Genomic DNA, 13,942 nt, shown 5'->3' on the forward strand with positions numbered 1-13,942 from the left:
ACCCTATGCGGGGCTCGACCCCAGATCCCTGGGATCATGATCCTAGCCAAAGGCAGGTGCTTAACCCACTGAGCCACCCAGGCGTCCCAAGAGAGCTCTGTGTAGGCCTTTGGTTAATGGTGAATTGAACAGTTACAATTTATACCTTGGTTAAACTTGGTATTTCCAAATCTGTTTAGCAACATATAAGCTATGTTGGGTATTTCTAAAGATACGTATTCTCATCTTTTTGTTTGAAAAACTAAAACCAGGGGTGCCTGGGTAGCTCAGTCGGTTATGTGTCTGCCGCCTTCAGCTCAGGTCATGATCCCAGGGTCCTGGGATCGAGCTCTGTGTTGGGCTCCCCGCTCAGTGGGGAGCCTGCTTCTCCCTCTGCCTGCTGCTCCCCCTGCTTTGCTCAAAACTAGTAAGTAATTTATTTTCTTCCAGGCTTGGATATAAAGGTGCATAGAACACTGCTTATTCCATGGGAGTGCACTCTAGGAAGCTAACATATATAAATAGATAAATTTTAATACATAGGACTCAACTTTTAATCAGTTTAGCAAACTGGATAGATTACTATAGTTACTATTTCACTAGTGAATTTAAACGAAAACTGATGGTTCCTTTCAATTCAATTTGTACGAACTATAGAGGTAGGGATGGGAACTCAATATAATAACTAAAGCAAATCTAGAATAAACAATGTGAATTTTTAAAAATAAGTTACAATGAGGGGCACCTGACTGGCTCAGTTGGTGGAGCATGAAACTCCTCATCTCGGGGTTGTGGGTTCAAGCCCCACATTGGGTGTAAAGACTACTTAAAAAAAATCATGGGTGCCTGAGTGGTTCAGTTGGTTAAGCGTCTGCCTTCGGCTCAGATCAGGATCTTGGGGTACTGGGATAGAGCCCCGCAGAGCCCCACATCGGGCTCTGCTCAGCAGAGAGTCTGCTTCTCCCTCTCTGCTCTCTCTCTCAATGTAAATAATCCAAAATCATTAAAAAGAAAATATTTCATAAATTGTGTTAATATAACCAGTAAGTTATATGGAGAAAAATAGCAAAAGAATTTCACCTCACATGATGTACCAAAATTCCAGATGCCTTTAAAAAAAAAAAAAAAAAAAAGGAAGAAACGTCTCTGAAGAGGAAAGAATTTCTCAGTTTACAAACATGACAAAGGTAAAGATGGAACAAGTTTAACTACATGAAAACTGAAAACCTTGCAATTAAAAAACTTCAAGGACAAAGGAAAACTGTATATTCAAAAAAGCCATGAGGTATGAATGGGCAAGTAATGAGAAAAGGGAAAACGTTCAACTTCACTAATTAGGGAATAAAGTTGCAAGTTTCCTCCAAAATACCATTTTTAAATCTTTGCACTATATTAGTTTGTTAGGGTTGCCATAACAAAGTACCAGAAATTGGGTAACTTAAAATTCTCTGTTATACAGACTAGAAGTTAGATCAAGGTGTGGGCAGGGTTGTGTACACTAAGGTCTCACTTTGGCTGGCAGATGACCCTTCTATCTTCATATAATCCTGAGTGCTTGTGTCCTAATCTCTTTAAAAAGATTTTTAAAGTGGGTTTAGGACCCACCCTAATGACCTCATTTTAACCTTAAGGACGTCTGTAAAGGCCCTACAAATAAGTCACAATCTGAGGTAGTGGGAGTTAAGACTTAAACATGAATTGGAGGGACATAGTGCCACCCCAAAACAACAACATGCACTAAAGAACACACAAAATAATTTCATAAATGAAACTGGGTAAATACCAAGTTAGTAATTGGTTAGGTAGGAGGGTTTGCTAAATTTTTTTAAAATTATTTTATTTATTTAGTTGACAGCACAAGCAGGGGGAGCAGCAGGCAGAGGGAGAGGGAGAAGCAGGTTCCCTGCTGAGCAAGGAGCCGATGTGGGGCTCAATCCCAGGACCCTGGGATCATGACCTGAGCTGAAGGCAGACGCTTAACCGACTGAGCCACCCGGGGGCCCCGAGAGTTTGCTAAATTTAAAAACCATTTTGTAAACTAATTTCGGTAGTATATACAAGACTTTTCCAATGTCCATTGCCTTTCACCCTTGTAATCTTACTGTGGGGATTTCTGCTCTCTCTAGTCCTTCACTGCAACTTTTACCTAATAGCAGAATATAGTCGATGCCCATCTCCTAGATTGTTAGGATTGAGAACGTATGTACAGTGCTTAGCACAATAACTAGCTCACTATGCTATTATCCTCCAAAGATGGGGATTCCCTAGATTTGCTTAACATTTAAAGGTGCTAAATGCATCCTTAGTTTCACAAGTTATTGTGAATTTATGAATATTATGAATCTCTCCTTCTGAAATATTTACCTTCTATTTGGTGACCCTGGCCCCAAAATAAAGATTTAAGTATTAATGGTTTTATAAGTATTAATGGTTTTATAAGTATTGTTTTTAAAACCATTGAGAGAAGGGGCTTAAGAAACGCAAACTACCATAGAAATTTTAGAAATACGTATTCCTCATCACTTCTTACCCAGTAATTGTGCATCTGTGTAGGGCTGGCTACATTATGTTGCTCTCCTGTTCAAGTGTGAACAGTAAAATTATGCTTCGTTGTGATGTTTAATTTTATACGTTTTCCACTAAGTTTGGAATGAGTAAACATGAGACAAAATGGAGGAAGGGCGTGGGGTCAGGCTTGGCAATTACACTGCTGTATTAAAGTGTAGTTTGAGGATTTTGTTGTTCAGAGGTTGTTCCTGACACTTTTTCTTCACGACCTTCCATTTCCCCTTTTGGAGTTCATCCGGCCTTACTGCAGAGCACTGACTTAATGCCAAAATGTTTAACTATGAAGGGTCCCCACTTCCTGTTTCCTACCTCTTGCCCACTCCTTTCTTCAACTTTTAAAACCTTGAGAAAAGGTGCACCTGGGTGGCTCAGTCGTTAAGCGTCTGCCTTCAGCTCAGGTCATGGTCCCAGGGCCCTGGGATCGAGCCCCACATCGGGCTCCCTGCTCAGCGGGAAGCCTGTTTCTCTCTCTCTCACTCCCCCTGCTTGTGTTCCCTCTCTCACTGTCTCTCTCTCTCAAATAAATGAATAAAATCTTTAAAAAAAAAAAAAACCTTGAGAAAAATCTTTCCAATCCAATTTCAGTGTGAGTCCTAACCACTAAAGACTTAACTAGTTTTAAATAGGTCTCAGAACCTTAGCAAAAGCCGAAATCCAGACAATTACTAATTTACAGCTACATGATGGAGGTGATCAGGGGACAGGCTATTTAGTATCATGCTTCCCTCACTTTTTCTTGTACCCAGCGTTCCCAAGTACCACTTTGAATGAACACCTTCGAGACTCCTCTCCCCATTACTTACATTGTTTCCTCAGACCTAGACAGTCGCCAACATGGCCGACACGACAGCCAAGGCCGACTTCCCCACCTCCACCTTCTGTCTTCGGGTTCCGGACCCGGCGCCTGCGCACACGGCGGCCACCGCTCGCCTCCCTCCCTCCCGGGGCGCAGGCGCCGCCGGCCCCGCCCCGCCCCGCCCCGCCCCGCGGGGGGACGCGCTCGCCGCGTCACCAGTGTTTTCGAGTAGAGTCCCGACGCTGCGGCTGTCAGCTCCATTTTGTTGTTGGAGCCCGTCGCAGTAAGTTGGGCTTTTGCCGTTTTCGCGTTGCAAACTTCGTCTCCTTTGGCTTGGACTCTCTGGCCTGGACGGTAAGACGCAGGAGGAAGCGGGCTAGGTGTCAGGGCCCTTTTTCTGTGCCTCGAGAGCTCTCTTTTCGCTTGTTGGCTGCCTGTAATCCCCGACACGACGACCCTTTTTTTCTCTCACCCCCGGGTTGCACGAAGGCGGCGGGCTTGTCTTCCCTTCTCTGCCGAGCCTGTTGCCGCGAGTTTGTCCTTGAAGCGCGACGCCCCAGACACTGGCGAGGGGTAGTGAGCGACTGCTAGGTCTGGAGGCTGGGCCAGGCGCCCATAGGCGCCATTTTGTTGGCGACGGCCTTGGCCACCTCGGCGGATCTGTAAGATGGCGGCGGGGCGGAGGAGGCGAAGCTTCCTGCTGGGGGTGGTGTTTACTTGGGTCCTGGAATGTGCGTGTCACTCTCTTGTAGCAAATGGAGAGAACACATTGACCTGATATGAGGCGGTATCACCGAACGTCTAGACTAGTCTTGGAAAGATTCGAGTGAAAACCGCGAGTGCCTTTCCCCTCGGTGGCGTTAACAAATGACATTTAGGGACCCGGAGAAGCCAGAAATAATAGGGTGTATTTGAAGGAGCGTGTGAGAGAAGTCAGGCTTGAGACATTTTATGCGTTGGAATTTTTGCGCCCCCTTACCCCCCAAACCCCTAGGGAACAGTTGGAGTGTTTTGATTCAGTTATGTTTAAGACGTGGTGGAGTCCCAGCAGTTTGTACTGGTAAGAACGGTAGTTGATTTTTGTTCGAAACATTACTGGAAGGAAGGCGCTCCCGTCCCCTAAATTGATAATATGATTGCTTTTAGAATAAGGTTGGTTTTGTTACAAATAGCATGTTCTGGGTACCCCAAAAGATGATATTTCGTGGTTTTCTAATGCCACCGTTGACTGCTGTGTATAGTAAAAGACGTTGGTAGTTTGATCGATTTATCTGCTTTACGGAAATAATAATGAGGGTTCTGTCGCAAAGAACATTTATGATTGCATTTGAGTTGGAGGCTAGTTTCTGATAAACATTTAAATGGGGAGGGTTACATATATGGACCTATAGTAAATTTGTGCAGCTGACAGGAAAGGAGTAAGATTTTTACCAGAATTGATAAATTGGATTTTCTGGCCCCCACCCCTCTTCTTTTCCTACCTGTTTTCAGTAAATCTTAGCATAAGGTGGATAATGCATAATACCTATTAGTAGAGTTTTGGACTCCACAGTTTGGCACACAGTGCACTCATTGGATTTATCAATGATTTTAGATTGGTTGACAATGACTTTTGAACTTGGATTTAAAAGAACATTTGAGGGACTCTGGTCCAACTGAATCAGTAGAGCGTGAGACGCTTGATATCCTTGTTGTGAGTTCCAGCCCCACATTGGGTGTGGAGATTATTTAAAAATCTTTTAAAAAAATTTAAAACAAAAGAAAAAAGTCACAACTAGAGTGAATTTGCAAAGAAGAGTTTCATTGAACTGCTCAATGTTGACAGGTGGGATACAGCTTAACTGGGAAAACTTGTCTTTTTATGTAGATGAGGCACTCAAAAAGAACTTACTGTCCTGATTGGGATGAAAAAGATTGGGACTGTGGAAAATGGAGAAGCAGTAGCAGTCATAAAAGAAAGAAGAGATCCCATAGCAGTGCCCGGGAGAACAAGCGCTGCAAATATAATCACTCTAAAACATCTGATAGGTAAGGATGGTACTTACAGTGTCTCAATATAAAAATACGTTTCACTAATGCAGTATGTCAACTATGTCTCAGTAAAAGTGTGGGAGGGGGTTATATTTTCCTGATTAAAATTATAGTATCACTTAAATTTAAGTAACGATGAATCCCATTCCTTTCTGTTTCCAAAGATGACTTGTAACGTTTGTAAAATTGTGTGTATTTTTTTGGTGGGGAAAGCATAAAGTCTTAAAATCTATTTTTTTTAGCCATTACTTGGAAAGCAGATCCATAAATGAGAAAGATTATCATAGTCGACGCTACATTGATGAATACAGAAATGACTACAGTCAAGGATGTGAACCTGGACATCGTCATAGAGACCATGAAAGATATCAGAACCATAGTAGCAAGTCTTCTGGGAGAAGTGGAAGAAGTAGTTATAAAAGCAAACACAGGATTCACCACAGTACTTCACATCATCGTTCACATGGGGTATGAGCTCTTTTAAAACATTTTGTAAAGTTTATTTCCCACGTGGAACAGTAATATTTGAATTTGTGTTTGATCATTTGAGAAAGTTCTGTTTAAAAAGAAGTCATGTCAATTTAACTTGGATTCTTTCTGTGTTTGTGCATTGAATAGAAAATTGCTGAAATACAGTACATACTAGGTTTTATAGTAACATTTTATTAATAGTTGGCAACTAATTGTCATTCCAGTGAATCAGCGGAGGTAATTAACTTAGATTAGTTTATTTTTATGGTATTTCAGGAAATTTGATTTGATAAATTGAAGTCTTGTCACAATAGAATAAGCATTTTATTTTTGTATGGTTGAGGGTTTAGGCATGCCTTTTTCTAGCAAAGCATGCTCTAATTTTTTCACTAAGCAAATCACTTAACATTTGAATATTATGGGTAATGGGTTAATTTGAAGATCAGTTCAGATGACATTTAAAATGACATAGTGTTATTCTTGTATGCCAAATTTTTTTTTCCTCCCCAAAATAAGGACTTTAATTTTATTTACTGTTTTAATATTTGTTTTCTTAGATTAGCTAGGAAATCTTAATGTGGCCACAGTCTACTTTGACCAAGTAAAGATTACATCCTACAATTTTGCAACATTAAATTAGAACACTAGAAACTTAAAATTATGTTTCAGTGAATGCTACAACTAAGCATTTTTTTTTTTTTTAAGAAAAACAATTGTATTATGTTTTGTTGCCTTGCCACTTTGAGTATCTTATCTGAAAATCTGTTCCTTGCCATGTTTTTCTCCTGTTAACATAAACTATGTGCCCTGTGAATTTCTGGGGACTGAATTTGAAATTGCTCCTGCCAACCGTTTGTGGCCTGGCGTGTATCTGAATGCCTGAATATCTCCCCGCTGAATGAATTTCGTATTCTGCCCTGAATTCACTCGGGTATATTGATTGGCTGGATGATCTTGGTGCCGCCCACTTGACGTTTCCAGAAGAGTCACCGAAGGAAAAGAACCAGGAGTGTAGAGGATGATGAGGAGGGTCACCTGATCTGTCAGAGTGGAGACGTACTAAGTGCAAGATGTATAGAATATTTTTCAACACTTATTAACTTTTCAGATAACATAATCTATATATAAAGATTTCAGGGATTTGGAAATCTTTTCTTTCTCTGTTTTTTTGTTTGTTTGTTTTTCATTTCTTTTGGTGGGGGGGGATTGTGTTTTTTTTTCTTTCTTTAGAAATTTAATATTTGTTAAGCAGAACTTCCAGAACAGTAAATCAAGTTAATAAAATGAGCTTAAGAATGAAATTAGACCTAAAACTAGTTATAAATGTTTTTTGACAGTGTTGACCAATAAATGTCTAGTGATAAGGAAATTTGTAGCATCAACTAGAATAATCTGCATTGATAGCATTTATTATGATAAGTAAACTATTTCCACTTCTTGGTATAACTGAGATTTATTTCTCTCTTTTAGATGAAATTGTTGATACTTTAGGAGAAGGAGCTTTTGGAAAAGTCGTGGAGTGCATTGATCATAAAGCGTAAGTTTCCTAGCCTGAGACTGCATTTGGGGCTGTCAGCAGTAGTAGAGAATTTTTTTAGCTTTGGAATATTGCCTGACCATAAGTTAGATATATTATTACATACTTTCACTTGGTTTTTTGACTTTGATTTAGGAAACTCCCAGTTAAAGGTACCAGCCCTTTAGGGGCACTTGGGTGGCTCAGTTGGTTAAGCATCTGCCTTTGGCTCAGGTCATGATCTCAGGGTCCTGGGATCAAACCCTGCGTTGGGCTCCCTGCCCACAGGGAGTATGCTGCTCCCTCTTCCTCTGCCCACAGCCCCCCTACTGGTGTGTGCTTGCTCTCTTACCTTTCTCAGATAGATAAAATCTTTAAAAAAAAAAAAAAAAAGGTACCAGCCTTTTAGATTATTAAACATTAGCTATTATATGTAGTCTTTGATTTTGAGGACGGATTTTATTATTTTAGGAAGTATTTTGTTGTCCCACTGGACACAGTTGTTGTGACAGTCTTGTGCACACACCACCCCCCCCATATCAGTGATCCAAATCAGAACTTGCCACAGCCTTGGTTTTATGTTAGGGGTATTTGGAACTGGGCTTACCCAAGACATATTGACACAGTCTTCAGGGTAGTTACCCAGGAATCTCTATTTAGAAAATGCTATAATTCATAACATAATGAATGCTATAATTGATAACATAGCTAGGGTTGAGAACTCTTTTAAATTGGTATCACATGTTTATTTGTGCCTTTCAAACTATTGGTTGAAATTTTTTTTTTTTAAAGATTATATTTATTGTCAGATAGATAGAGAGCACAAGCATGGGGAGCGGCAGGCAGAGGGAAAGGGAGAAGCAGGCTCCCCACTGAGCAGCGAGCCCAATGCGGTACTCTGAGCCACCCAGGCACTCCTACTGGTTGAAATTTCTTGAGATAGTGTAAGAAATTTTTCCATTATCTTTTTTGTTTCCTATTTGAATTTTCCCCCCTTCTGAATGGCAGAGCTTTTCTAAGTGAATTATTGGGAAGGGCTTCCTACTCTTGGTTAGTAAGGCCCTGAGAAGTAGAGCTCCTTACTATGCCCCTCCCATATCCCAACTTTTCTGGTAACCTAGACAAAGCGAAGAATTTAATATTTGCCAGTGACAGGTACTACAAGAAAACTGTTTTACATAGTGTTTTGAGTCTTAGTTGGGCTGCAAATTGAAGTGGTGATATCCCAATATTCTTGTTACATTACAGCTATTAAATATAGTTTAGTTGAAGGACCAAAAAAAGAAATCATGTGAGTGGTGGTTTGATGAAAAAAAAATTGTGTCATTCAGCATGTATTTGTATCATCTGATTCCACCATATAGCTAAAGATCATTCTCGTTGCTTACAGTGAGTTGCAATTAGAAGAGAGTACTTAACGTATAGTCAGATAAAACTGAATGCTAGACCATAAATTCAAGAAAACAAATACAATGGATCAAACTAGAAGTACACTTTGAAAAGAGTGATAGAGAAATGGAAGAGGACATCATTTTTAACATTTTTTTTTTAACTTAATTCTCTCAACAGAGGTGGTAGACATGTAGCAGTAAAAATAGTTAAAAATGTGGATAGATACTGTGAAGCTGCTCGCTCAGAAATACAAGTTCTGGAACACCTGAATACAACAGACCCCAGTAGTACATTGTAAGTATCAAAGTAGAACTCAGAAAATGCTCTCAGGTAGATTTGAATTGTGAGAATCTGTACTCAGTTATTTTTCATGTGTTTATAGCCGCTGTGTCCAGATGTTGGAGTGGTTTGAGCATCATGGTCACATTTGCATTGTGTTTGAACTATTAGGACTTAGTACTTATGACTTCATTAAGGAAAATGGTTTTCTGCCATTTCATCTGGATCATATCAGGAAGATGGCATATCAGATATGCAAGTCAGTGAATTGTAAGTACTTGGCATATCTTCCAGAAATTTGAGATTATTAAGACTAATTTAATGCCAGACTGATTTGGATCTTTTAAGAAAAAAATGGGATCTAACACAAGCCTAACTTAAGGGGTAGGTATGAAAGATGTTGATGACAAGCTGTTGGTCAGTTTTGCATTTCATTAAGTAGTATATTGTTCATCATATAATAATGTCATATAGAAGACTAGTTTAGCTTGATTCGTAACTACTTCCACTTCTCCCAGAAGACTTGCTACTATGGTTCTGGTATCTGCTTTCATGGTCTCTATGACAATGTCCAGGTTCATGTCCTTGACTGTAGTCATTTCTGTATTCATCAACGTAGCATCGACTTTGATAATCTTTCTCATTTATGGATCTGCTTTCCAAGTAATGGCTAAAAAAACAGATTTTAAGACTTTATGCTTTCCCCACCAAAAAAAATGCACACAATTTTACAAACGTTACAAGCCATCATTGGAAACAGGCAAAACTCGGCTTCATGAATAAAAATACTTCTTCACTTTTTGAGCAGTTAGCTGGTGGTGGACTAACTTTGAGGGTAGTGGGTGGTTTTCTAGCAGGCGGTTGCATGTTGACAACTTTGGATATGTTCATCAGAGAGGTTTTTTTGTTGTAGGGCTTTTGAGTTTGGTTAGGTTTTTGATTTTCAGATGACAACTTTCTCTGTTTCATTCTCAGTTCTGCACAATAACAAGTTGACTCACACAGACTTAAAGCCTGAAAACATCTTATTTGTGCAGTCTGACTACACAGAAGCATATAATCCCAAAATGGTAAGTCTTCAGGTGTATTACTTCATTGTTTGAAATTAAGATCTTATGTCTTCTTAATATTATGCTTCCTTAACCCATCATTTGTGATTTCAGAAACGTGATGAACGTACTTTAATAAATCCAGATATTAAAGTTGTAGACTTTGGAAGCGCAACATATGATGATGAACATCACAGTACACTGGTATCTACAAGGCATTATAGGGCACCTGAAGTTATTTTAGGTAAGTTACTTGATTGTGCTTTGGAAACCTGTATATATATTTACTGAAGCTAACTTTTTAAAGATTTTATTTATTTGCAGAGAGAGAGAAGAGGGAACACAAGCAGGGGGAGTGGGAGAGGGAGAAGCAGGCTTCCCACTGAGCAGGGAGCCCGATGCGGGGCTCGATCCCAGGACCCTGGGATCATGACCTGAGCCGAAGGCAGACGCTTAATGATTGAGCCACCCAGGCGCCCCTGAAGCTAACTTTAAAATTTATAGTTCTAGTCTTATTCTTTGTGGGGATTTTCTAAAATCTTTTTCCCTTTAAGAGATTAGTAACTTAAAACACAATAAGGGTAGGGGGCGCCTGGGTGGTTCAGTCAGTTAAGCATCTGACTTCAGTGCAGGTCATGATCTCAGGGTCCTGGGATGGAGGCCCACATGGGGGGCTCCACTCTTGGCAGGGAGTCTGCTTATCCCTCTGCCCCCCTGCCCCCCCAGCTTGTGTGCACAGATGGGCACGTGCATCCACTCTAATAAAGTCTTTAAAAAAAGAACACATTAAGGATTTTGAACTTATGTTTGTTTTTTAATGTCTTTGAGAAACACTAGTTTTTTTCTAACAGTTTGATTTTGCTTTGCAGCCTTAGGATGGTCCCAGCCATGTGATGTCTGGAGTATAGGTTGTATTCTTATTGAATACTACCTTGGGTTTACAGTATTTCCAGTAAGTGACAGTGATCTGTTTCAATGGTTTTACTCAAAAAAAAGTGCTTATTTATGTGAATGAGCACTTTAAAGCAAAGTATGCACATTTAGGCATTAGGTTTCTTTTCTAATTAATAGACTTAATTGTTAAGTATAAAGGAATAAAAATTCTGTAGCTGATGCTATTGGATATTTGCATTTCCTTAATTCATTTAAAAAAATTTTTTTACGTATATTATAAATAATTACCTGTTCCTTTGGAGATATCGTTGGTGAGCTTGTTCTTTGGGCCTTAATATTTGTTGTCAGCTGTAACTTGCTAACAGTTTGCCCTTTTTAGTAATCACCTTTCTTTTGATCTCTATGGAATAGAAATTTATCAGCTATGTTACATGAGAACAAAGTGAGAACAAAGTACACGATGTGCTTATTAACAAGTTTTGTTTATTGTTTTAGACACATGATAGTAAGGAGCATTTGGCAATGATGGAAAGGATTCTTGGACCTTTACCAAAACACATGATACAGAAAACCAGGTATGTTTTTATTTAAGAGTAGGTGCCATCCTTTGTACCACTTGGTATTATATTCTGATTAGAACTTTTTAATATAAACAATGAAGTCCTAATGCTTTTTCACTTATATAACAGATTCCTTTGTTGGGAAGCCAATAACTAGGCTCTGTTTTCAAGTCTCTAGTAAAGTGTTAATCTTTGATCTATAAAAACATAATTGATGAAACCAATCATTTTCCTAGAGGTTTTAAGTTTTCATTGTCAGCATTATAAACATCAATGGATATTGACTTACTTTTAGGAAACGTAAATATTTCCATCATGATCGATTAGACTGGGATGAACACAGTTCTGCTGGCAGATATGTTTCAAGGCGCTGTAAACCTCTGAAGGTAAGTCTGGGACCATTACTTAAATGATTAAAACCTTGAGTTTCCCTTCTCTTTATGGTAAAGAAATAAAATTACGATAAGTGGTAGTTGAAGACTGTTGACTGTTTTTCTTTTCCTTTCAGGAATTTATGCTCTCTCAGGATGCTGAACATGAGCTTCTCTTTGATCTCATTGAGAAAATGTTGGAGTATGATCCAGCTAAAAGGATTACTCTCAAAGAAGCCTTAAAGCATCCCTTCTTTTACCCCCTAAAAAAAGCTACATAGATCTATAGTTCTCTTGAAGATATTTTATGGACTGTATCAGTCTAATTTTTAAATAAGTTATTTTGTATAGCTTTTGTAAAATTCTTACATTTTTGTATTGCTGTTTATTTTGCTTGGATAATTTGATTTAAGTAAATTGCTAAAGTAATGAACATTTTTTTCCAGTAATTACTGTATAAAATGATTTATTTAGAATAAACTTTTTGTGCTTATGAAATTTATAGGAATCTGTACAGTTTTTTTTTAAAGGTAGAGTGTTGTGTGTTTTTTTGTTTTTTTAATACTTATTTGAGAAACAGCATGAGCAGGGGGATAGAGGGAGAGGGAAAAGCAGACTCCCCACTGAGCAGGGAGCCCGACGTGGGGCTTGATCCCAGGACCCTGGGATCATGACCTGAGTCGAAGGCAGACGCTTAACCATCTGAGCCACCCAGGCGCCCCTGTACAGTTTGTTTTTAGCACTGTTGTTCTTCCTGTATATATTTCCATTTTTGGAGGTTTCCTTTAAGTCTTTGGAAATATTTAGCTTTGTTTCCATTTTAGGGATTGCCAGCATTGGGGCTTCTGCCTGCCTTCTTGAAAACAAATGTAATGAATCCAAATTTTACAGAATACAAAGAACTAGAGATTGGCCCCCAATTTTTTTCTCCCTTTATTCCCATTCAAATACCCCCTGAGTGGGATACTGCAAATGGCTTCAGGTCCTATTCTCATTCAGGACTGGTAAGAAATAACAGAAAAGCTTCCATGGGGCACCTGGGTGGCTCAGTAAAGTGTCTGCTGTCAGCTTGGGTCATGATCCCAGGGTCCTGGGATCGAGCCCCACATCACGCTCCCAGCTCAGCCGGGACCCTGCTCCCTCTCCCCCCTGCTTGTTCTCTCTCTCTCAAAAAACAAGTCTTAAAAAAGAAAAAAGCTTCCAGAGGGGCACCTGGCTGGATCAGTCAGTGGAGCATGCAACCCTTAATCTTAGGGTTGTGAATTTGAGCCCCATATTGGGTGTAGAGGTTACTTAAATAAAATCCTTAAAAAAAAAAAAATCCTTCCAGAATACTTTGTAGCCAAGTGGCCAAGTGTCAAATTTTAAGTGACTGGTCAAAGTTAGGCATTTGTCTATGGTTTTATTTATGCTTGATCATTTAAGACTACAGTCAGGTTTTTGTTTTTGTTTTTTTAAATTAAGTTCTTTAAGACTTTTCTTTAGAGTTGTAGGTTCACAGGAAAATTGAGAGGAAGGTACAGAGATTCCATATGTACCTCCTGCCCCCACACGTGTATAGCCTTTTCTGTTATCAACATCCCTCACCAATGGGTACATGTTATAATTGGATCTATGTTGACATAATCACCTAAAGTCCATAGATTACTTCCTAGCTGACTTTTAGTGCATTACATTCTGTGGGTTTGTACAAATGGAAGATGACATGAATCCATCATTACAGAATACTGAGCATTTTCACTGCTCTAAAAATCTGTGCTCTGCCTTTTATCCTGCCCTCCCCTCCCATACTCTGGCAACCACTGATCTTTTAACTGTCTGTAGTTTTGTCTCTTCCAGAATGTCCTATAATTGGAATACTGTAGTATTTAGCCTTTCAGATTTTTCACTTAAATAATGTACATTTAAGTTTCCTCCATCTTTTCATGGCTTTATCATTCATTTCTTTTTTAGTTCTGAATTAGTATTCCATAGTCTGGATGTACCACAGCTTATCCATTCACCTACTAAAGGACATCTTACATGCTTCTAAGACG

General features: G+C 39.2%; 2 protein-coding genes across 4 annotated transcripts in view; one reads left to right on the forward strand and one right to left on the reverse strand.

Annotated features, from left to right (window-relative positions):
- The window catches only part of NIF3L1 (NGG1 interacting factor 3 like 1), a 42,012-nt gene extending 38,563 nt beyond the window's left edge, over positions 1–3,449 (reverse strand). For both annotated transcript variants that reach the window (XM_032405003.1, XM_032404982.1), the window contains exon 1: positions 3,351–3,449. The gene's annotated coding sequence lies outside the window, so the exon portion shown is untranslated. The remainder of the gene's footprint in view (positions 1–3,350) is intronic.
- Positions 3,450–3,545: 96 nt separating this feature from the next.
- CLK1 (CDC like kinase 1) lies at positions 3,546–12,416 on the forward strand. Of its 2 annotated transcripts, XM_032405035.1 has the most exons (13): positions 3,546–3,697; positions 5,211–5,371; positions 5,617–5,842; positions 6,827–6,917; positions 7,316–7,382; positions 8,931–9,047; positions 9,136–9,302; positions 10,008–10,102; positions 10,196–10,325; positions 10,951–11,033; positions 11,471–11,550; positions 11,831–11,921; positions 12,044–12,415. In XM_032405035.1, exons 2-13 carry the CDS (start codon positions 5,211–5,213, stop codon positions 12,185–12,187), a joined length of 1,452 nt encoding a protein of 483 aa, XP_032260926.1. In that variant the 5' UTR covers positions 3,546–3,697; the 3' UTR covers positions 12,188–12,415. The 2 variants fall into 2 exon arrangements, with proteins under 2 accessions (XP_032260926.1, XP_032260934.1); XM_032405043.1 differs by lacking the exons at positions 3,546–3,697; positions 5,211–5,371; positions 6,827–6,917 and having other exon boundaries at positions 5,635–5,842; positions 12,044–12,416.
- The last annotated feature ends 1,526 nt before the right edge of the window (positions 12,417–13,942 follow it).

The sequence above is a fragment of the Phoca vitulina genome, unplaced genomic scaffold, assembly GCF_004348235.1.
Source record: "Phoca vitulina isolate PV1807 unplaced genomic scaffold, GSC_HSeal_1.0 scaffold1, whole genome shotgun sequence".
Taxonomy (NCBI): domain Eukaryota; kingdom Metazoa; phylum Chordata; class Mammalia; order Carnivora; family Phocidae; genus Phoca; species Phoca vitulina.

What these genes read in the sequence shown, in the direction of transcription:
- CLK1 (XM_032405035.1), top strand. Translation starts at nt 5,211, where the DNA reads ATGAGGCACTCAAAAAGAACTTACTGTCCTGATTGGGATGAAAAAGAT. An exon ending in AAGCATATAATCCCAAAATG is followed by an intron (nt 10,103 to 10,195) that starts GTAAGTCTTCAG and finishes TTGTGATTTCAG; the next exon opens with AAACGTGATGAACGTACTTT. An exon ending in TTGGGTTTACAGTATTTCCA is followed by an intron (nt 11,034 to 11,470) that starts GTAAGTGACAGT and finishes TTATTGTTTTAG; the next exon opens with ACACATGATAGTAAGGAGCA.